At 36.0% G+C, this 23,463-nt stretch overlaps 1 protein-coding gene across 1 annotated transcript in view; it reads left to right on the top strand.

The window, feature by feature from the left end:
* The window catches only part of PLEKHA1 (pleckstrin homology domain containing A1), a 58,693-nt gene that overhangs the window by 34,036 nt on the left and 1,194 nt on the right, over positions 1–23,463 (top strand). The window contains 6 exon segments of the mRNA XM_017872238.1: positions 6,944–7,069; positions 9,929–10,072; positions 12,246–12,321; positions 18,853–18,907; positions 19,570–19,633; positions 21,609–21,698. Of these exon segments, the coding sequence (XP_017727727.1) occupies positions 6,944–7,069; positions 9,929–10,072; positions 12,246–12,321; positions 18,853–18,907; positions 19,570–19,633; positions 21,609–21,698 (555 nt within the window).

The following is a 23,463-nucleotide window of genomic DNA, read 5'->3' as shown; positions in this document are numbered from 1 at the left end:
TGGGTGCCACTTGAAATTCTTTACCCTTTACAGTTGCTTTTCAACTTATGATGGGGTTACATCCTTATAAACCCATTGTAAGTCAAAAACACAAGTTGAAAATCCATTTAGGACCCCAACAAACCCACTGTAAAGTTGAAAAATTGTAAGTTGAACCATTGTAAATCACACGCACAAAAAGGAAAAGAGCAACAGTAGGAGAATCATCCCTGAGGGGGGAGTATCAATGACTGGAGTGAGGAAAATCAAATTTTAAAGTTTGCTTTCCACTGTTCATTTATAGTAATAACAACATAAATATGGTGGTTTTTGTTTCCTTATTGATTATTAAGGAATGTCTAAGATATATATGGTTTATTCCTGAATAGAGAGCCACTGTTTTAAACATGTCTTTTTTAAAATTTAAAATAAATATTCGATTTGAATCTAAAAAATTAGTCCTTTGAATTTGTGGCAGAAACTCCACAAGTTTGGTATATTTTTAATAGAAACTGGAAACAAGTAGATGTAGAATTCTCAGAAAGATTGTAAGACATGGGAGTTTGTGTCTGCACTAAGAATTTTTATTCTCAGTGAAGTGAATTGAACATTATTGCTATTTCTTTCTTTTTTTGTTTCTTTCTTTCCTTCTTTTTTTTTTTTTTTTTTTTTGAGATGGAGTCTCCCTCTGTTGCCCAGGCCTGGAGTACCGTGGTGCTATCCCAGCTCACTGCAGCCTCCGCCTCTGGGGTTCTAAGTGATTCTTGCGCCTCAGCCTCCTGAGTAGCTGGGATTACAGGTGTGTGCCACCACACCCAGCTGATTTTTGTATTTTTAGTAGACACTGGGTTTCATCATGTTGTCCAGGTTGGTTTTAAAATGCCTGGCCTCGAGTGATCCACCCAGCTCGGCCTCCCAAAGTGCTGGGATTACAGGCGTGAGCCACCGCACCTAGCCCAACATTACATTATCATTCTCAGTGAATTGAATATCAACTTTCCTTTTAACTTTTGAGAAACCTGCAGCGTTTTTATGTATTTCACGCATAAATACTTAAATCTGTTTTGTTCATCTCTTTATTCTCTAGTTATTTTTACCTTTTCTTTTCCTACTATTAGAATTTCCTACTACTAGGATCGCATGCAAATGCCTGCCAAGAATACATTCAGATCTCCTACACAAAATGCAGGGATGTAAAAAGATAGAAAGCCAAGGAAAGGGAGAAAGGCAGTAGACAAAGAAACCAAGTGGATTCAGTGTCTGACATATGCCAACTGCCCAATGGAATCACTTTTCTCATTTTCATTGGACAGTTGGATGGTTTGGGGTAGGGTTGTATCCTGAAAATGTCTATCTTAGTGGCTGAATGTAGACCAAGTTTTCCAGTGGTACCTATCATTTTTAAAGGAGTTATCCATATTCATGGATATTTTACTTGAACTTTTCTTGTTCTTAGGGAATACGATGATTAAAGTTAGATAATTTTTATAGTAAAATGCAGTTCTAAGTTAACTATTAGCGTTTGATTTTATTATAATGACAAATTAGAAGCAGTGAGCTTAACAGCATAAGCAAGGACTTTTAATATACTGTAATTTAAGAAAATGGAAAACCAATATAAATTTCAGTATTTTAAAATGATTTTAAAGGTTTTCTTAATAATTCCGATGTCTGAGTAAACTTCTTGAGAGAATAACGGCTGGTTTTCTTATGGGTCACCTCTTAGCAGTACCTCTCATCTAATCTAGTTGAATAGATTGTTTTCTCTCTGGTTTCAAGTTCTCTTAATGCTGTTTTCTGTTCTCAGTGAGATAACCGGGCCATATTTTCTCTGTCAGAATAATTGAAATACATGATGCTATTTATTAGAAAATATAATGGGCTTCCCTGGCAAATCGTTCCAGGGTATACTATCCTAATTTTATTTGACAAGGAAAGTTATCTTCATTGTTTTATTGCCTTTAAAAGCACTCCAAAATGTGCACATTCTTAGAAGAATTCAAGAGGTATTCAGGTTTCTCTTCTCTTTCCTGTTTTCTCTCTCTTTTGTTTCTGCGGATGAGGGCATTGTAGTATGAATATGAACCAGAGGCTGGAGGGTTGGGCTTGAGGCCTGAGAGAAACCACTTCAAGGGAGGCAGGTGGGGAAGGAAGGGAGAGGGAGTTTTAGAAGTCACCTAAGAGACAAGTCATTTATTATATCCATAAATTACATTTGTGTGGATTGGGATTTACTGTAGCTCAGCGTCCTTTCATACACACATGGACCATGTTTGCTAAATATTTTGCAAAATGCTGCTTTGCAAATCCTTATCTGCATTGTATACCCTGTTTTCTACAAATTGGGTGGGAGTAGCATCGTATAGAAGGAGAGCACAGGTTTTAGAGCAGTGTTTCTCAGTGTGGTTTCTGAAACTCCTGCCTCAAAATGTCTGGTGTTCTTGCTTAAAGTGCAGGTTTTGGGCTGCAGTATAGATTTGTGGAGTCAGTTTCTGGGTTCGAAGCAGGGGAATCTGAAGTTTTAAATAATCTTCCTGGGTGATACCTTATGTACTCTAAAGTTTGAGAAACCACACTGCTTTGGCATCACACTAGTAAATGGTTTGAGCCTTTGAATACAATGTGAATGGTGTCCTGTAGTTCTACCAGTACTCTGTTAACAGGAATTAGCTATATGACAAGCAAACTATTTAAGTTAAATGTTTCTACACCACTACTCCTGTGATTGTCAGTAGTGTTTGTCATAGTGTTTCTGAAAGACTGCAAGGTTCCAAATGCCCTTTAAATCATTGGAGAAAGACTAAATCATGTTCAACACGATAATTGATGCTAAGCAGATTTGATTACATTTTATTCACAGCCTTAAAATGTGTGATTTAAATACAGACTACGTGCTTAACAGTCTACAGATGGAAATGGTGATTAACTCAGTACCTTATTTACTGAATAGATCACATAAGAAAAGCTAAAATATATGTTAAAATTTGTGATACCTTTGATTTTTTCATCCACTTTAGTGAGGTGTTAATAGGAGATTGTGCTGTTACCACAGTCATTGTTTTCCTGTACTTGTGAATGATTTATCATTGATCCAAGTATTGGAATTCCTTCTTTAAATTTCTAATGAAAAGTTTTGTTTTGAAACTTCTGATGTGTTTTAAGAATTTTGCTATTTTCCTGCTGACTTTGGATTCATCCATTGAGTCTTTCAACATTTATTGAATACACTATGGTTTTGGTAATAGGCTCTGTCTTGAAGTCAGGAAAGACTGAATATGCCACAATCCCAGAACCATGGGTAGGAATGGAGAAAGGGAAGAAAACAGCAAAGAGCTGTAAACCAACAGTAAGTGTGCCAGTAAACAGGGTCTAGAGCACAGCAGTTGGGCTTGGCAGAATTACACACACTTGGCTAGAATGTATCATAGTCAGGACCTAAACCTATATTCCCTAATGCCCCTGAGCCTATTTCCTTATCTCTTAGGTGGGGTAGAGCCCCTATGCATAGGGTAGACAGGAGTAGTAAAGGAGAAAATGTATGAAATAGTACCTGCCCGAGTAAGCACTCATTAAGTGATAGCTATATTATAAAGTATTATTCCAACAGAAAATTAGTGTGATAACTTAAAGGAATACATACATGGACTGTAAATAATTTTATATGTATTTGTCAACTATATACAAACAGACGATTAATTAGAAATTCTGTGAGAAAGTAGGTTCACATGTATAATGCTGGTTGCAAAATGATTCATTTTATTTACTATTTCAGGTACCAAAGCAGTCAGACTCACAGCCTAATTCTGATAACCTAAGTCGCCATGGTGAATGTGGGAAAAGCAAGTGTCTTACAGAACTGATATTGTTGGTGGCGTACCCATCATTACTCCCACTCAGGTAATTAGGTAACTCTTCTATTGTGTGAGGGTCTAATTACTGTATATTGATTTTATATTATTAAAACTAAAACAGGGCGTCTTTGCTGAATTAGTATAATATTCAATTACTATAAAATATTTTGTTTATTTCAAAAGTATTATAAAAAATTTGGAAATTACATAACATTTAACACTTTATCATGATTTCTCTGAGCCTTTCTTCGGTGTACTTTTCACCTCAGAAATGGAGATATGAGTTGCATATTACGCTTTGTAAACAGATTTTTTCACTTACATCCTGAGCATTTTCCAAGTCATCAGAAATCCTTTTGTATCATTTTAATGAGCGCATAGTAGTTCTTCCATGGATCTACCATAAATTATAAATCCTCTATTGGACAAATAGAGTTCCTTTTCCATTTTGTTTCTTTTACTTTTATAAACAATGCCATGATGAATATTCTTAAAGGAGAAATTCCTAGAAATAAAATTGCTGAGTCAAGAGTTTGCAAGTAGTAATTTTAAAATCTACTTTTCTACAACCTGGCCTAAGTGAGCTAGACAGAGGACTGGGATTTTAACTAAATTATATCTCAGAAGTACTCATATGCTAAATTAAGTCTTTATTTGAGTTTTAGGAAAATATAAATTTATGAACAATTTTGATGAAATTAAAACTCTTTTCTGAGCTTGAATTTCTTGTTTTGCTGTTGAAAAGGATGAATTTGTAATGGCTACTAAGTTACTGGTAGTTGAGAAAGCAAGAATTTTAAAGTAATCAATTGGTATTGCCAAGCTTGGGTATTTTCATTACCAGTGTGCCTTTTGAACTTAAAAGACTTTGACACTTTATAAATCTTTTAAGTCAAATCGTATTATACCCCACATTTTCCAGGTCTTTTGCTATGGGAGGGTGATTAGTGGGATTAGNATTTTAAAAATGATTTTAAAGGTTTTTCTTAATAATTCCGATGTCTGAGTAAACTTCTTGAGAGAATAACGGCTGGTTTTCTTATGGGTCACCTCTTAGCAGTACCTCTCATCTAATCTAGTTGAATAGATTGTTTTCTCTCTGGTTTCAAGTTCTCTTAATGCTGTTTTCTGTTCTCAGTGAGATAACCGGGCCATATTTTCTCTGTCAGAATAATTGAAATACATGATGCTATTTATTAGAAAATATAATGGGCTTCCCTGGCAAATCGTTCCAGGGTATACTATCCTAATTTTATTTGACAAGGAAAGTTATCTTCATTGTTTTATTGCCTTTAAAAAGCACTCCAAAATGTGCACATTCTTAGAAGAATTCAAGAGGTATTCAGGTTTCTCTTCTCTTTCCTGTTTTCTCTCTCTTTTGTTTCTGCGGATGAGGGCATTGTAGTATGAATATGAACCAGAGGCTGGAGGGTTGGGCTTGAGGCCTGAGAGAAACCACTTCAAGGGAGGCAGGTGGGGAAGGAAGGGAGAGGGAGTTTTAGAAGTCACCTAAGAGACAAGTCATTTATTATATCCATAAATTACATTTGTGTGGATTGGGATTTACTGTAGCTCAGCGTCCTTTCATACACACATGGACCATGTTTGCTAAATATTTTGCAAAATGCTGCTTTGCAAATCCTTATCTGCATTGTATACCCTGTTTTCTACAAATTGGGTGGGAGTAGCATCGTATAGAAGGAGAGCACAGGTTTTAGAGCAGTGTTTCTCAGTGTGGTTTCTGAAACTCCTGCCTCAAAAATGTCTGGTGTTCTTGCTTAAAGTGCAGGTTTTTGGGCTGCAGTATAGATTTGTGGAGTCAGTTTCTGGGTTCGAAGCAGGGGAATCTGAAGTTTTAAATAATCTTCCTGGGTGATACCTTATGTACTCTAAAGTTTGAGAAACCACACTGCTTTGGCATCACACTAGTAAATGGTTTGAGCCTTTGAATACAATGTGAATGGTGTCCTGTAGTTCTACCAGTACTCTGTTAACAGGAATTAGCTATATGACAAGCAAACTATTTAAGTTAAATGTTTCTACACCACTACTCCTGTGATTGTCAGTAGTGTTTGTCATAGTGTTTCTGAAAGACTGCAAGGTTCCAAATGCCCTTTAAATCATTGGAGAAAGACTAAATCATGTTCAACACGATAATTGATGCTAAGCAGATTTGATTACATTTTATTCACAGCCTTAAAAATGTGTGATTTAAATACAGACTACGTGCTTAACAGTCTACAGATGGAAATGGTGATTAACTCAGTACCTTATTTACTGAATAGATCACATAAGAAAAGCTAAAATATATGTTAAAAATTTGTGATACCTTTGATTTTTTCATCCACTTTAGTGAGGTGTTAATAGGAGATTGTGCTGTTACCACAGTCATTGTTTTCCTGTACTTGTGAATGATTTATCATTGATCCAAGTATTGGAATTCCTTCTTTAAATTTCTAATGAAAAGTTTTGTTTTGAAACTTCTGATGTGTTTTAAGAATTTTGCTATTTTTCCTGCTGACTTTGGATTCATCCATTGAGTCTTTCAACATTTATTGAATACACTATGGTTTTGGTAATAGGCTCTGTCTTGAAGTCAGGAAAGACTGAATATGCCACAATCCCAGAACCATGGGTAGGAATGGAGAAAGGGAAGAAAACAGCAAAGAGCTGTAAACCAACAGTAAGTGTGCCAGTAAACAGGGTCTAGAGCACAGCAGTTGGGCTTGGCAGAATTACACACACTTGGCTAGAATGTATCATAGTCAGGACCTAAACCTATATTCCCTAATGCCCCTGAGCCTATTTCCTTATCTCTTAGGTGGGGGTAGAGCCCCTATGCATAGGGTAGACAGGAGTAGTAAAGGAGAAAAATGTATGAAATAGTACCTGCCCGAGTAAGCACTCATTAAGTGATAGCTATATTATAAAGTATTATTCCAACAGAAAAATTAGTGTGATAACTTAAAGGAATACATACATGGACTGTAAATAATTTTTATATGTATTTGTCAACTATATACAAACAGACGATTAATTAGAAATTCTGTGAGAAAGTAGGTTCACATGTATAATGCTGGTTGCAAAATGATTCATTTTATTTACTATTTCAGGTACCAAAGCAGTCAGACTCACAGCCTAATTCTGATAACCTAAGTCGCCATGGTGAATGTGGGAAAAAGCAAGTGTCTTACAGAACTGATATTGTTGGTGGCGTACCCATCATTACTCCCACTCAGGTAATTAGGTAACTCTTCTATTGTGTGAGGGTCTAATTACTGTATATTGATTTTTATATTATTAAAACTAAAACAGGGCGTCTTTGCTGAATTAGTATAATATTCAATTACTATAAAATATTTTTGTTTATTTCAAAAGTATTATAAAAAATTTGGAAATTACATAACATTTAACACTTTATCATGATTTCTCTGAGCCTTTCTTCGGTGTACTTTTCACCTCAGAAATGGAGATATGAGTTGCATATTACGCTTTGTAAACAGATTTTTTCACTTACATCCTGAGCATTTTCCAAGTCATCAGAAATCCTTTTGTATCATTTTTAATGAGCGCATAGTAGTTCTTCCATGGATCTACCATAAATTATAAATCCTCTATTGGACAAATAGAGTTCCTTTTCCATTTTGTTTCTTTTACTTTTATAAACAATGCCATGATGAATATTCTTAAAGGAGAAATTCCTAGAAATAAAATTGCTGAGTCAAGAGTTTGCAAGTAGTAATTTTTAAAATCTACTTTTTCTACAACCTGGCCTAAGTGAGCTAGACAGAGGACTGGGATTTTAACTAAATTATATCTCAGAAGTACTCATATGCTAAATTAAGTCTTTATTTGAGTTTTAGGAAAAATATAAATTTATGAACAATTTTTGATGAAATTAAAACTCTTTTCTGAGCTTGAATTTCTTGTTTTGCTGTTGAAAAGGATGAATTTGTAATGGCTACTAAGTTACTGGTAGTTGAGAAAGCAAGAATTTTAAAGTAATCAATTGGTATTGCCAAGCTTGGGTATTTTCATTACCAGTGTGCCTTTTGAACTTAAAAGACTTTGACACTTTATAAATCTTTTAAGTCAAATTGTATTATACCCCACATTTTCCAGGTCTTTTGCTATGGGAGGGTGATTAGTGGGATTAGAAATCTTACAACATTAATTAATTAATTAACTATTGAGTGCCTTATGATTGGCAAAGGGTATGTTAATGAAGAAAATTGACAAAATGAACAAAATATGACAGCTGTATGCTGTCGTAGAGCCCACATTTTTCACCAAAGTTGGATTAAAAAATAAACTAGGATTGTGTGTTTACTTTTTCCAAAAGTAATGATTTTAAACTATTAACCTTCTGGTAACTATGTAGCTAGATTAAGCTGCTTTCACTGGTATTATGACCTATGTTGACATAAGGGGTAAGACTATTTTCCTGTAGTTGTGTTAAGATATTGTATTAGTTAGTATCTGCGGCTGTTTTAATTTTGTCTAGAGTTAAGATTTTGTTGCATTGTAATTTTGGTATAGATATTTCAGTCGTTTCTAGGATTTAATGGGGGGGTATAATTTTAAAACTCTCAAAGAAGTTTATTGCATCATTTATTTTGTAGTATAGTTTTAAAAATTATAAAATAATATATATCTATTGTAAAAGGCAAAAATTGGTAAATTGGACCTCATCAAAATAAAAAATACTTGCTCTATGAAAGTCCTTCTTAAGAGGATGAAAAGCTACAAACCAGGAGAAAAATTTGCAAACCACATGTCCAACAAAGGACTTTTATCTAGAACGTAAAAAGAACTCAGAACCCAACAGTAAAAAACCCAAGAAATCCAGTTAGAAAATTCTTGAACAGATATTTCATCAAAAGATAAAAGATACACAGATGGTAAGTAAGCACATGAAAAGATGTTCACCATCATTAGCTAGTAGGGAAAAAATACAAAGTAAGAGCACAATGAGAGATGACTGCACACTATCAGAGTGGCTAAAATAAAAGTGACAACACAAATGCTGCCAAGGATGAGGAGAAGCATCTCTCAGGTGTTGCTGGTGGGAATGAAAATTAGTATAGCCACTCTGAAAACAGTTTGGTGTGGTTTTTTTTTTTTGTTGTTGTTTTTAATAAAAGTAAGCTTGTGGTTCCTGTACAACCCAGCATTTGCAGGCCTAGGTGTTTATCGTAGAGAAAGGGAAAATTACGTTCACATAGAAACTTGTGCGTGAATGTTGATAGCAGTTTTTTCCTAATAGCCAAAAGCGGGAAACAACTCAAATGTCCTTTAATGGGTGAACAGTTAAACAACTGGTCCTTCATCCATACCATGGAAATACAGCAATAAAAAGGAATGAACTCTAGATATAAGGAACGGCCTGGACAAATCTCTAGAGAATTATGCTGAGTGAAAAAAGATAATCGGTAATCTCAAAAGATAACCTTCTGTTTGTTTCCATTTACATTATATTTTCAAAATGTCAAAATTATAGTCTTGGAGAACAGATTAGTGGTTGCCAAGTGATTTAGGGGTAGGAGCTCTAAAGTTTACAAGGGAGCCTTGGGGTGGGTGATGACCAATTCTGGGTCTTAAATGTGGTGATAATTACACAGATCTACACATGTGATAAAACTGCATAGAACTGTATAGACACACATAGACGAATGAATGTATGTAAAGCTAGTGGAATTTGAATAAAGTGTGTGGGTTGTGCCGATGTCATTTTCTTGTTTTTGATAATGTTATGCAGTTTCCCTTTGAGGGGAAACTAGTGAAAGGGTACATAGGACCTGTTGTACTTTTTTTGGGCGGCTTCTGGTGAATCTGTGTAATTATTTCAAAATAAAAAGTTAACTCCTTCCCCAAAAAAGAGCACTGGTGGCAGGACTTGTGCAGAACAAGAGGGACAGAAATTTGTGCTTAAATCAGTGACAGGAAAATTATGAGTAAGTATATCAGATTAATTAGAAAACCCTTCAAAAATCTGTTTCTAACTAATCTAAGGTGGATTTTAAGATTTTCTACTGGGATAGCATGAAATAAAAGTATGCTAAACAAGTAAGAAAATTATTTATTGTGCTTCATTTTAGAAAGAAGAAGTAAATGAATGTGGTGAAAGAATTGACAGAAATAATCTGAAACGGTCACAAAGCCATCTTCCTTACTTTACTCCTAAAGCACCTCAAGATAGTGCAGTTATCAAAGCTGGATATTGTGTAAAACAAGGAGCAGTGGTGAGTAGCTTAACAAAATACATGAAATAATGAAAAAGGATTATGTTCTAGCAAACTCAAATTAACATGGAAATTGCTTTATTTTATGAAAGACCCAAAGTGAGAGACCAGCATGCTGAGGAGGGTCAGGAGATACAATAGGGAATATTCTATGTTTATAATTCAATGCTGTTATTTGCTTGGTTTGCACGGGGCCAGGAAAGTTAATGCACATTACCACTGACTTTCAGTTTAAATGAGCTTTCCTAACAGTTTAATGTTTTAGAAAGTTTTTCTATTGATCTCCACTCATCCTCAGGAGTGGGTCAGGGAAAGAGAAAGTTTTTCTGTTGATCTCTACTCATCCTCAGGAGTGGGTCAGGGATAGAGAGCTTTAGTGGGGAGATGGCAGGCCAGGGGCAGGAGAAAGAGTGGGGCATAGGAGGGTTTCTTCCTTAATTAGGCATTGGGCTGACCTCAGTGGTAAGCTCTCTGACCTTGGGCTACTTACTTAACCTCTTAGGCCCTCAGTGTCTGTCTTAAGGAATATCATATAAAACCTACCATCTAGGGTTTTGTTTTGTTTTTGTTTTTTTAAGAGATGTAAATAAAAAAGGTGTGTTTCCCTTTGCACAGCACCTAGTACTTAGTAAAAGCTGTTATGGGTTAGCCCAGATATTCCCACATAGTTCCATGATGAAGTTTTTGCAAGAGCAAGTAAATTTACCGATATTTCTAAGGTTGCAACATACCTTAGTATTTAAGCCATTCTATGTGAACTAAATCTTTAGAATTTCATGAGAAAATTAACTGTGAAGTTTGGAAATGTTTAAGTCTGTGAGTAAAGAAATACTTAAAATTATTTTGGTGGTTCCGTTTGATTTCTCATCACTTTCTGGCAACTCTTAATTGTTTTAGGGCAGCCAGGGGAATGTCCTTTCACCTGTTTGACCTGCTTTAGGCTGAGGAAAAAAATGCCGGTGAGGGCAGGGTTTTCTTACTGTGGAATGTCTGCAGGTAGAGTCAGAATTCTCATCAGGCTGTGATGCTCTGTTGTGTGTAGATTGAAAGCCCTAATTTACACACAACTGAGCATCATAGCCTGATGGTTCCTTTTTGTTTTACTCTTAAGTCCAAAATACCAGTCAGAGATACTTAAGTGCTTCTGCAAAAACTATATTTTATTGACAAAAAATGTTTGTACAAAATAGGTTTACTTTATTAAATATTTAGTGCTTTACTACTACGTATAAAGTACTTGTAGAAGAATTCATGCATTTTTACAGATGGAGAAACTTGATGTGGTTTAATAACATTTCCTGTGTTTGCTCTTTACATGGGGCGGGCGGGGGCGGGGTGGGGAGTAGGAGGAAGGGGAGGTGCTTTAAAAAAAAAAAGTTTCAACACTAAAGATATGAAATAGGCTGGGCACGGTGGCTCACGCCTGGAATCCCAGCACTTTGGGAGGCCGAGGTGGGTGGATCATCTGAGGTCGGGAGTTTGAGACTAGCCTGACTCACATGGTGNTTGATGTGGTTTAATAACATTTCCTGTGTTTGCTCTTTACATGGGGCGGGCGGGGGCGGGGTGGGGAGTAGGAGGAAGGGGAGGTGCTTTAAAAAAAAAAAGTTTCAACACTAAAGATATGAAATAGGCTGGGCACGGTGGCTCACGCCTGGAATCCCAGCACTTTGGGAGGCCGAGGTGGGTGGATCATCTGAGGTCGGGAGTTTGAGACTAGCCTGACTCACATGGTGAAACCCTGTCTCTACTAAAAATACAAAAATTAGCTGGGAATAGTGGCAGGCGCCTGTAATCCCAGCTACTTGGGAGGCTGATGCAGGAGAATTGCTTGAACCCGGAAGGCAGAGGTTGCAGTGAGCCGAGATCACGCCATTGCACTCCAGCCTGGGCGACAGAGCAAGACTCTGTCTCCAAAAAAAAAAAAAAAAAAACCCCACATAAAATCATACAATAAAAGATGAAAGCCAGGCACCAAAAATTGAATTAGGAATTCAAAGCCTGGGTAGCTAGAGAGGGATGAGGTTTAATTTATCGCATCTCTAAGGGAAGTAATGAGATTTTTTAGTGCTTGGCATGTCTGATTGTGGATTCATATTAGGGTAATTAAGTGGTGACTAACATTTGACATTCTTAGAAACACAAGTCTTATGTCTGTGTTCATCTCTGGTAGATGAAAAACTGGAAGAGAAGATATTTTCAGTTGGATGAAAACACAATAGGCTACTTCAAATCTGAACTGGTATGTTGTTACGTCATAAATGTTGCTGTAAGAATGTTTGAAAAGTGTTGCATTGTAGTGATTATATGTAATTTCTTGTACTGTTCTCTAGTTTTAGAATAAGTCTAGTTTTTAGAGGTACATACAGTTTATTTGGCGGTGATGCTTTTGGTTAATGATATTTTTCTTAAATATATTGTTAAGTAAAAAGATCCTATCTTCAAAGCGGCATTCTACCTTGAAAGATCTGAAGATCTCAGAATCCTCTAGTCTATAAATTTCTGCTAAAGGGGCTGTCCTCTTGGGGGGTTAGCCCCATGCGGAGTAGGGAGAGAAGGACATCCACATGGGGAAGGGGTGGTGGCAGAGATGGGAGAATGGTCACATACACACTGATTGATAAAATCGGGAACTATATTAAGGGTAATAGAAGCCAAGTCTTGTCAGAGAAATAATACTTTTTGGTGAATGAATGTATATTTATATGTATGATGAGGAATGAGATATTTGTATAGTTTCAAAGTACCTATCTACTAAAATAGGTATTAAGTATTATACGAGGGTTGAAAAAGAGTAACATTACAGTGACGAAAGTGGTGTAAAGAATTCTATCTGTAAAAGTCAACGTTTAACCCTCTGTATTTCTACCTTCTCTTGAGGTTTTCTTTGCCTATTTCACATTGATTCATAAATCACTTCACATAAGATGTTTTTATCCTCCCTGAAGGTAGAATCAGAAATTGAAATTCCCTATTTGCCTTGTTTGAGTTGCATCCTTACTTAAAATATTGTAGGATGACCTGAGTCCTGAAATAGCTTTTTGGATAAATTGAATGCAATTCTGTAGTATAAATGTTTATCCTACCTCTTCTTTTTGTGTGGGACCTTTGAGAAGGGAACCTTGTGCTTTATTTGAATGAAGTCACCAGAACAGCATTGTTCATTAGAACTTTTTGCACAAATGGAAATGTGCCGTATCTGTATTGTCCAAGGGCACTAGCTACGTGTAGCTGTTGAGTGCTGGAAATGTGGCTAGTGTGGCTGAGGAACTGACTTTATTTCATTTTAATTAATTTAAATTTACATCATTACACATAACAGCCACTGTATTTGCCAGCAGAGCACTAGTGTATAGGAAGGGAATATTTTAAGATTCACCTCAGGAGTCAGTTCTTCTGGGAAGTTTTTAGACTCTAGGTTAAGTGTCTTCTCCTTATGTGCCCTGTGGTACCCTGTGCATACTTGTATCATAATGCTCTCCCCAGGGTTTGGCAGTCACGTGCATTCTTGTCTTTGCAACTAAATTAAATGAGCTTCTTAAGGGTAAAGACTCTTGTAGTCTTTTATGATCACAGGGTCTGGCACTTGGTAGATTGTCTTTGAATGAATGAAAAATGGCATAGCATAGCAAGAAGAGTCATTTTAGCATGGGGCTTTCTCAAAGCTTAAGAGCCTCAACTGGAAGTAGTAGTTACTTGGTTCAGAAAGTACCTGCCTTGTTGTCTCAGAGGCTACACTTGTGCTTGGTTAGCAGGTTGTCTCATTGATTTTATTTAATGCCAATACTGCTGGGAAGAGTCATTCATGCAACAGACATTCATTGAGCTCTCCATGAACTTGGTGCACTGTTCTGGGAACTGGAAATAAAAGAGAATAATTAGCAAAGTTCTCTGGCTTTCAGGAGTTCAGTTTTGATGGGGAAATTGACAAGTGCCCCCATCATCAACAGTAGTTCTAATAATTCAGATTATTTTTAGTATTTAGAAATTGCAGATAAAGCTGAAAACCTTTAAAGGTCGGTAATTATAGCTATACTTAAGTTTTCCTAATTTTACAGGGTATAGTTAATCTCCTCTGGTAGTTCTTTGTTCTTCCTCTCAAATTTCACAGAATAATGCCCAGCATACAGGTTTTCAAAACTTAGTATTTCTGTAATAGTTCTTGTCTCAGCTCCCCCTCCCCCAGTTTTAACATTTCTGAAATCTTAACAGTATGTCTTAGAGTTGCTAAGGGCGAGGGGCAGCCAGGCTGCAGCTGTGCTGTAGTTGACTTCTTGCCATATGCACAGTACCTTCTGGTAAAATCCAGAAGACACCGACATCAGCATATGCAGGAAAGGGTGCTGGCAGCTTGGGAGGAAATCTCAGGGACACCATGACGCATTCTTAAATGCTACATCACCAACACTCTTTTTGGCACAAAGAATGACTTGGAGTGGAAAACATGGACATTGGTGGCTCTAAGTCAAAAAGTGATTCAGAAGATCTGGAATCTGAATGTGAAATCTTAAAACTGTAACCAGTTTATCTTGTTTATATTTTCTTTTTTATATATGCTCAAGAATAATACATGATAAAAACGTTTAAAGTGTAAATGGGCTCTTTTATAAAACCTTTCATCATGGAAAAGTGTAAACATACACTTTCAGTAGACAAATAATACATGGAACCTGCATATACCCATCACCTAGATGTCATAATTGTTAACATATGGCTCAGCTCGTCTTGTTTCTTCTGTTTCACCACCCACCTCCTGCTTCATATTTTGAGGCAAATCCTAGATATTCCATTTCATCTGTAAATATCTCAGTGTGTATCTCTAAAAGATCATTTAAAATTTTAAAATAAGTATAAAAGACTTAAGTGCACAGCTGAAAACTGGTGAAAATATTTGCAACATATATTAGAGATAAAACTTAGAAGGAATCTTAAAAACTGAGGGGATTTTTCGTCACCTACTTTGCCCTCTTTTCCTTGCATCAATCCCAAACAGTTCAGACCCCTATTTATTAGGTGAGGCAAAGCAACATAGGCATTCAAGAGGGACCAGTGCAGCCTTGTGTGGGTGTCAGAGCCTATGCAGGACAAGGAGGCTGTCCTCTTGGGGGGTTAGCCCCGCGTGGAGTAGGGAGAGAAAGGCATCCACATGGGGAAGGGGTGGTGGTAGAGATGGGAGAATGGTCACATACACACTGATAAAATCAAGAACTATGTTAAGGATAATAGAAGCCAAATCTTATTCAGAGAAACAATACTTTTTGGTGAATGGATGTATATCTATATGTATGATGAGGAATAAGATATTTGCATAGTTTCAAAGTAACTATCTACTAAAATAGGTATTAAGTATTGTACAAGGGGGAAAAGAATAGCATTACAATGAGGAAACCTGGCAGATACCACTTTACTCAGGTTGGTCAGATGATTAAAGTGAATGTCATTGGTAATGAGATAAATTGAAATCACCTGATAGGATAGCAGAAGATGAAGACAGCATCACTTCTGTGATACCCCTGCCCAAGGTGTGTAATCAGAATCCCATCATGAGGCACACCCAAATGAGGGACATTCTACAAAATAGCTACCTTGCAGTCTTCATAGAGTGAAGATTATGAAAGTCAAGGAAATAATGAGGAACTGTTCCAGACTGAGGGAAAGAAAATATTTGACAAGCAGATGGTGTTTGTGCTTCTGAACTGAATCCTTTTGCTCTAATAAAAGACATTGTGGGCACAGTTTTCTGATTCTGGTGATTGTATTGTGATTATGTAAGAGAATGTCTTTGTAGGAAAAGTATTCAGGGGTCGTGTGGGACAGGTCAGCAACTCACTCTGAAATGGTTCAGGAAAATTAGTTCTTTGTGCTGTATTTTCAATCCTTGTATAAATTCATGTTTGTTTCAAAGATTAAAAAAAGAGAAAATGGAGGGGAAAATATCTGGTAGGCAAATGAACAAAAGACATGAATAGACAATTCATTTAAAAATTAAAGTAGGTCTTAAAATATTTAAAAAATTCAGCATCACTGATAATTAGAGAAATGCAAATTAAAACTGCAATGAAATATTCTCATCTGTCATGAGAAGGTTGTGGCTGAGTGAAGAGATTGGCATATCTCCACCTACCCTTCCCAAAAGCAAGTGTAAATGCCATTCTGTAAACAAAAGGAATCAGGAACCCTTGGCGATGTGACTGATTTCAGAGTTGGGGCATATAAAGTACAAACAGCTCAGAAAGTGAAGCTGTGCCAGAGAACAAAGAAGTGGCTCAGAGAATGAATGGAACATGTCAAAAGGACACAGAAATTACCTTGAAGGGACTGACCAAAATGCAGACAATTTAAAAACAAAATAAATAATTATAGTAATGTAATATAACCCATAGAATTAAATAAGTCATGAATAACTAAATGGAGAAGGAAAAATATTTCCTTAGAGTAAAATTCTATTTAATGTATGTAGATGGATTGATGGGGCTAGAAAAATCACCATTTGGCAGCCACTAGTAATGGTTTCAGGCAAGAGTTTTCAGTGTTTGATAAAACTAGTTGCAAAATGATGATGGGAAACCTGGTATTACTACAGGCTCCAGGTATCTCCCCACAAGATACTTAACAATGACAGAGGGAAAAAGTAATTTTACAGTTACTGGCAAACATGGCCTTAAGCAGGAGATCAGGGTTAACACACCAGTGACAGGACAAGCCACCATCGGGTGTGTACGTCCTCATAGGGGTCCACTGAGAAGAACAGTGTCATACCTGTGGTTTCTTGTCAAAAATGTATAACCTGAATCTCAGCACGAATGTCATACAAACCCAAACTGGCAAGTGTTCTACAAAAATAACTGGCCTGGACTTTTTTAAACTCTGGAAAACGAATGAAGAACTATTCCACAATTAAAGGCGACATAACAGCTACATACATGGTATGATCCTGGATTTAACTCTGGATCAGAAAATAGTTTTTGTGCTGTAAAGAATACAAGTAGGGCAGTCAATGAAATCTGAAGATGGTCTGTAGATTTTAGTATTGCATCAGTGTTGAGTTTCCAGTTTTCATAATTGCACTGTGGTTATGCAAGGGCACATCCATGTTTTAGGAAATACACACTGAAGTATTTAGTAAAGGTACATCATCATATCTACAACTTACCTTCAAGCATTTCAGGAATCTATCTATCTATATATACTCACACACATACGTAAACATAAACAGATAATGATAAAGCAGATGTAAAATATTAACAGCTTAGAAAACAAGGTGTAGATTATGCAGAAATTCTTTGTACTATTTTCTAAGTCTCATTAAGTGAAAATTATTTCATAATTAAACTATTCTGTAAAAACTTTTTTTTTTTTTTTTTTTTGAACAGAGTCTTGCCTGTCGCCAGGTGCTGGATGCATGGCTTTGATCTCAGCTCACTGCAACCCATTCTCCCGGTTACGCCATTCTCTCTGCTCAGCCCTGAGTAGCATGGACTACAGGCGCCCGCCACCTGCCTGGCTAGTTTTTTTGTTTTGTATGTTTAGTAGAGACGGGGTTTCAACCGTTTTGCCAGGAATGGCCGATCAATCCTGACCTCGGTGATCACCCCGTCTCGCCTCTGACCAAAGTTGCTGGGAGACAGGCTGACCACCGGGCCCGGCCTGAAATACTTTTTTAAAAATCAAAGATTTTTAAAAAATCTATGATTTTTTTTTTTTTTTTTTTTTTTTAAAACAACTCCTGAGCTGGCGCATTGGCTCACGCCTGTAATCCCAGCACTTTGGGAGGCCGAGGTGGCGATCATCAGGGGCAGGATAAAGGGGGGTCGAGACCTAGTCTGGCCCAACATGGAAACCCGCCTAATAAAAATACAAATGTAGCTGGCTTGGTGTGGCAGCCTGTAATTTCAGCTACTTGGGAGCTGAGCAGGAGAATCCTCCTTGAACCCAGGAGGCAGAGTTACAGTGAGCTGCCGAGAATCACGCATTGCACTCAGCCTGGGCCAGCAAGCGAAACTCTGTCTCAAAAAAAAAAAAAAAAAAAAAAAAAAAAAAAAAGCACTCTGTATGGTTTAGTTTTATTTTGGGTGCTACACATAAGTGATGTATGTCTTAATCTCATGCTGTCATATTCTAATGAAATAATGTATATTGTATTTTATGGATGTAAATACTAGAAATACTCGTTAAGGAACCAGTTTTATTTTATATTTGTGTCTTTATATCTACTTGTAACCTTGGTGATATAACTTAACATGTCTATCTGCAGTTCAGCACATAATAGTAGTACATTTTTTAAGGTTGTGGAAAGGGAGATAAAAATTAAAACGCTAGCAAGTCTCAGCACTTAGTAAATTTCAATTTTATTTATATAAAAGTGGTATTTGTAAAAAACAAATGTAAGTCAAGCAAGATGTGCATTGCTCTGCCTGGCCTTGCATATCAAGAAGTGACATTCCGAAAGGAGGTGGCGCACATACTGGTATGGTGGGTCCATTGGGGAAGTCTGATGGCAATAGCTTTTTAATAAGCTACACTTGCCCTTGAGGTGAGAAATAATGGTGAATAAGACTCTATGCATTTTTCTTCTTCAGACAACAGTGGTACAATGTAAGGTTATGAGTGTTTGAGCTGTTCAGCATGCTGGATTGGTTTAAGAAGTAGATTCATTTCGAATGCTGTTCAGCAAAGAAGTATGATTTTCACAGGGTCGTCCAAAATAAGACGCTAACGTTTGAAAGGATTTTAAGAATAAATCATCATGTACTGTTATTTTTTTTTTGGCCCAGGAAAAGGACCTCTACGCGTAATAGCGCACAAAGAGGTCATAAAGTCCAGGAAGTAGCAAAGGTAAGGACCACTCTGACTTGATGCTGGCACAACTTCTAAACCAAGGCCACAGAGTAGTCCTTAGTTGAGTAATGTACTTACCAGATTACATTTTAACTTATAATTGGTTATGTTTTTTTTAACTCTTTTTTTTAATTATTCTCTTTATAGTTGAGATACTCTGGCATTTTCAAAACCCTCAGGTTAAAGTATTGAACTGTTTTGTTCATTTGAAAACTAAAATTAGGAAAGAATCCTTTATTTGTTTCTTTGAAAACTAAAAATACTGAAACAGCTTGTTAATGGAAAGGAATAAATTTAATGTGAACAACTTATGGTTAGACACTCAGATTTGACAAATTGATGTATTAATTTTAGTGTTTAAAAGATGCAGTAGAATAGAGCTTTACAAGAAAATGTGTTAACTGTGACAGTGTTTCACCAAACTGATTACTGAAAACTCTGAACTTTAAAGTTGCTTTATGAACTTTTTCTAAAAGTGAAACTACATAAAATATGTAAAATCTTACATGAAAATAAATGGGAAAAGATAATTTGGATTTGTCAAATCAGTACTTTACCTCCTTTATTTATTGACACATACTGGGTACTGGGTAAACAAATGAAAGAGAAACTGTCAAACAACTGCTATTTTACTATAATTGGATTTTTTTTTCATACAGTGACATAATGATGAGGGACAACCTCTTTGAAATTGTAACAACATCTCGAACTTTCTATGTGCAGGTAAGATACTTATTTGGCAATTAATAGATCCTAGATCCTCTTGACAAGAAATTAATAATTTTAGAGGTGAAATAAGCATAAATAAGCACTTGAGGTTAAAAAAATATGACAACTGTAATTCACCAGCTTAATAAAAGGGTACTATATATAGAGTTATTGGTGGGGTTATATGTTCAGGAAGTGGGAGTATTTGTTATGAATTAGTGAACTAGAACTAAGTAGAGAAAGGGAAATGCTTTTAATTTAGATGTTAAGTGTGTACTTTCAAGTTGGATTATTTTGCACATATTTTAGAATTTTGATTTTCTATTATATCATTTTTTGGTAACCTTATTAAAAAAACCCATAGTAAAAGTAGACAGTAGATCTATATAGTTTCGCTAATAGTAAGCATCCTGTATTTAAATTGTACTTTTTGCATACCTCATTGAATTATTTAAATGGAAAATTTTAAAAAACGATTTGGGCCGGATGTGGTGGCTCACACCTGTAGTCTCAGCACTTTGGGAGGCCAGGGCAGGCACATTGCTTGAGTCCAGGAATTCAAGACTAGCCTGGGCAACATGGCAAAACCCCATCTGTACAAAAAATACAAACATTAGCCAGCTGTGGTGGTGCAGGCTTGTAATCCTAGCTACTTGGGAGGCTGAGACACAAGAATCGCTTGAACCCAGGAGGTGGAGGTTGCAGTAAGCTGAGATCGTGTTACTGCACTCTAGCCTAGGTGACAGAGACCCTATCTCAAAAAAAAAAAAAAAAAAAAAAAATCAAAGGATGATTTGTTTTTGTTTTATTGAAGTTAAATATGCTTGTCCAAGAAAACTTGGAAAATATAGAAAGATTTCAGAAAAATGTGCTTTATAAAACACTCAGTCCCACATTGAGGCAACCATTCTTATGATTTTGCTCCCTTTCTTAAGGTATATATTTTTATAATAGGTGGGGTCATACTAAATATAGTGTTATATCCTATTTGTTTCTTATATTGTTATTTTTTTCCATGTCATTAAAAATTATCTGAAAACCTTTTAGAACTGCACCATACTCCATTGTATTGATTTCCACTAGTAAATTGTTTCTGTATTACTCTGTTGCTGAACGTTCATATACATAGTTTTTGTACATTTATTGCAATAAACAATGTGATGAAAAACATCTTTGTGCATTACTTTGCCTGAATTATTTAGGGTAAGTTTCTAGATCGAGATTAAGTATCAGAGCATGACCCTTTCTATTTTGTCAAATTGATTTCTAGAATTGTATTTCCATTAGTAATGAATGAAGTATACTCTACCTTTGGCTACTTTTAGTTTTTTTTTTTTTTTTTTTTTTTAAGTCTTTGTTAATATTACTTATTCAAAAATATCCTGCATTTTAAATTTTTTCATATTTCTAGATTCAAGAAGTGTAAGGGATTCTAGAATCTAGAAACAAGAGGCAGTATATCTGCAGCCCACTTGGGGCCTTATTTAATTGGATTAATTTCATAGTAAGGTTTAAAATTCACAATGAAAGCCAGACCTATCTGTCAATACTTGTTGTAGGCTTTAGGGTACTGCTAGAAATTATTTCCAGAAAAATAATATGTAAAAGAATGTCAGAATTTTTAAAAATTACACAACTACATAAATATTCTTGTAGCGGATTCAGACAGTGTAGCAGTAGATAGAATGAAATAAGAAGGGTTTTTCTTTGCCTTCCTCCTCTCCTTGTTTTCTCTCTGGAGGTATTCATTATTGACGCCTTTTGATGGGTCTGATCTTGACATTGAAATGCTCAATTTATGTCTCTGCGTAGTTAAGACCTAGCAAAACCTGGCTTTAAAAAAATGATTTCCAAATTTTTTGGAAACAGTTGCCTTAGAGTGATTTTGTTGATGACAGTATTTAAGTTACCAAAATAAATACATTGGCTTTATAGAAGTGGAAGGTGATTTTGAGGAAAAATTGTTTGAATGAGGTCTCTTTTCCTTTAGGCTGATAGCCCTGAAGAGATGCACAGTTGGATTAAAGCAGTCTCTGGCGCCATTGTAGCACAGCGGGGGCCCGGCAGATCCGCATCTTCTGTAGGTTTCCTGCCCTCTGGGGTGATACTCCCTTGGGTGCCCCCCATCCTGTTAAATTGTTTTCCTTCCTCTCTCCCAATCCACCTGGTTTCCTTCTTTATTGAGATTTATTTGCATGTTGACTTTTATACCAGTTGAACTTGCAAAAAATAATGCATTTCTAAGTTAATGCTTCCTTGTAGTGTTACGTATACATAACTTTCTGTGCATTGTATTGTGTTAAATGCACAAGCAGGGCAACTAAAGAATAAACATTTCCTTGCTTTGTTTTAGGAGTTCTTACTTGTCAGTAGCTCTAGATTTGACATAATTTGACAGATTCTTAATATGATGTGTGGCCTGATCGTGTAAGACTTTTAGTTACACAGTTTTGTGAACATCTCAATTTCCTCTTTACTTCCTCTGATTTCAGTTCAGGTTTTTTTGTTTTGTTTTGTTTTTTACCTTTGGCTTAACCATGCCATAAGATCACTGAGCAGCTGGGGCCTTAAATGCAGTTCAGTGCTCCCAGTGTTTCCATTTCATGTTTTAATTCTCATCTTAAAACCTGCTTTAAAAGCCTGCTTCTGAAAACTACCATAATTATCTTTGTGGTAGTATGGTAATAAAATTGAAATGCAACTAAACATTCTGCTCAGACATATTTTTTAAAAGATTTTTCTTGTGTTCAAGTACATAAGAATTAGATTTGCCTTTGGACTACTTTGGCCACTGATCTCAGATCTGAAAATTTAAAGTATCTTAAAATGTAACACTGCCATCTGCAGAAAGTAGTCTCATATGTAGCATGATAGCCTTTATTATCTAGATTTACTATGATATATATGCTAGATACTTAGACTTTTAGTATTTTTTTCTGATAGTATAATAATACTGCCTTTTATTTTCTGGTAGTGATAACTACAGATAATAGAAATCAGTGTTTTTGATTTCTTAACTGTTGTCATTCTCTTTATATCCTTTTGAAATATCTAAGAAGTCACTTTCGTAGATGTTCATTTTGTAACTGCCTCTATTTTATGTGACTTTTCAGCAGTCAAGTATGAGACTCTCTGCAAAACAATGTCTGTTGGGAAGAGGAAAAGTTGGAGAAGGATGTTTGTGTTTTGTGCTTTGTGGTGGGGCAAATTGGACTATCTAGCTATGACTGTCAGCAGAACTTTCTCTTTTCCTCCCTCTACCCAGTATAGGTTAACTCTAATCTTAGCTTTGCACTGTGTTCCAGATGCGGCAGGCCAGAAGGCTGTCGAACCCTTGTATACAGAGGTATACATCAAGAGCTGGTGAATGCAGCACGTATGTGGGCTCTCACGCAAACGTGCCTTCTTAGTGGAGGGCCCAGACTTACTCACTACTTACAACTGGTCATAGAAAGTTGAGTTAACCAAACTGCCTTTTGCAGTTATCGTAACTGATTTTGTCAATACTAACGTAAACTGTTACACTGTAGTCATCAGGTTGGATATGTGTATTTAAAATAAAATAAAACATACAACTTTACTAACAGAAAGAGACATTAACCTATAAAATTAATATACTCAACTGCTGCAAGAGTTTCAATTTCTATATTTTATGTATTTAAAATTTTAAGATATACTATGAAATGCACCATTGTTCTAATAATATATGCAAACTAATGCATGCATATGCATTGGATAAACTATACATTACTATAGTTTGCATGGCATTTAAAATCTCTGAAATTTAGCCGTTAATAGGGGTCTGTAGTGTTTTGGTAATTTGTAGCACTTTGATTTCAAAGGCA

This window comes from Rhinopithecus bieti, unplaced genomic scaffold (assembly GCF_001698545.2).
Source record: "Rhinopithecus bieti isolate Rb0 unplaced genomic scaffold, ASM169854v2 scaffold_6710, whole genome shotgun sequence".
Classification (NCBI taxonomy): Eukaryota; Metazoa; Chordata; class Mammalia; order Primates; family Cercopithecidae; genus Rhinopithecus; species Rhinopithecus bieti.
Note: the sequence above shows the minus strand (reverse complement) of the source record. Positions and strands in the feature narration are given on the sequence as shown.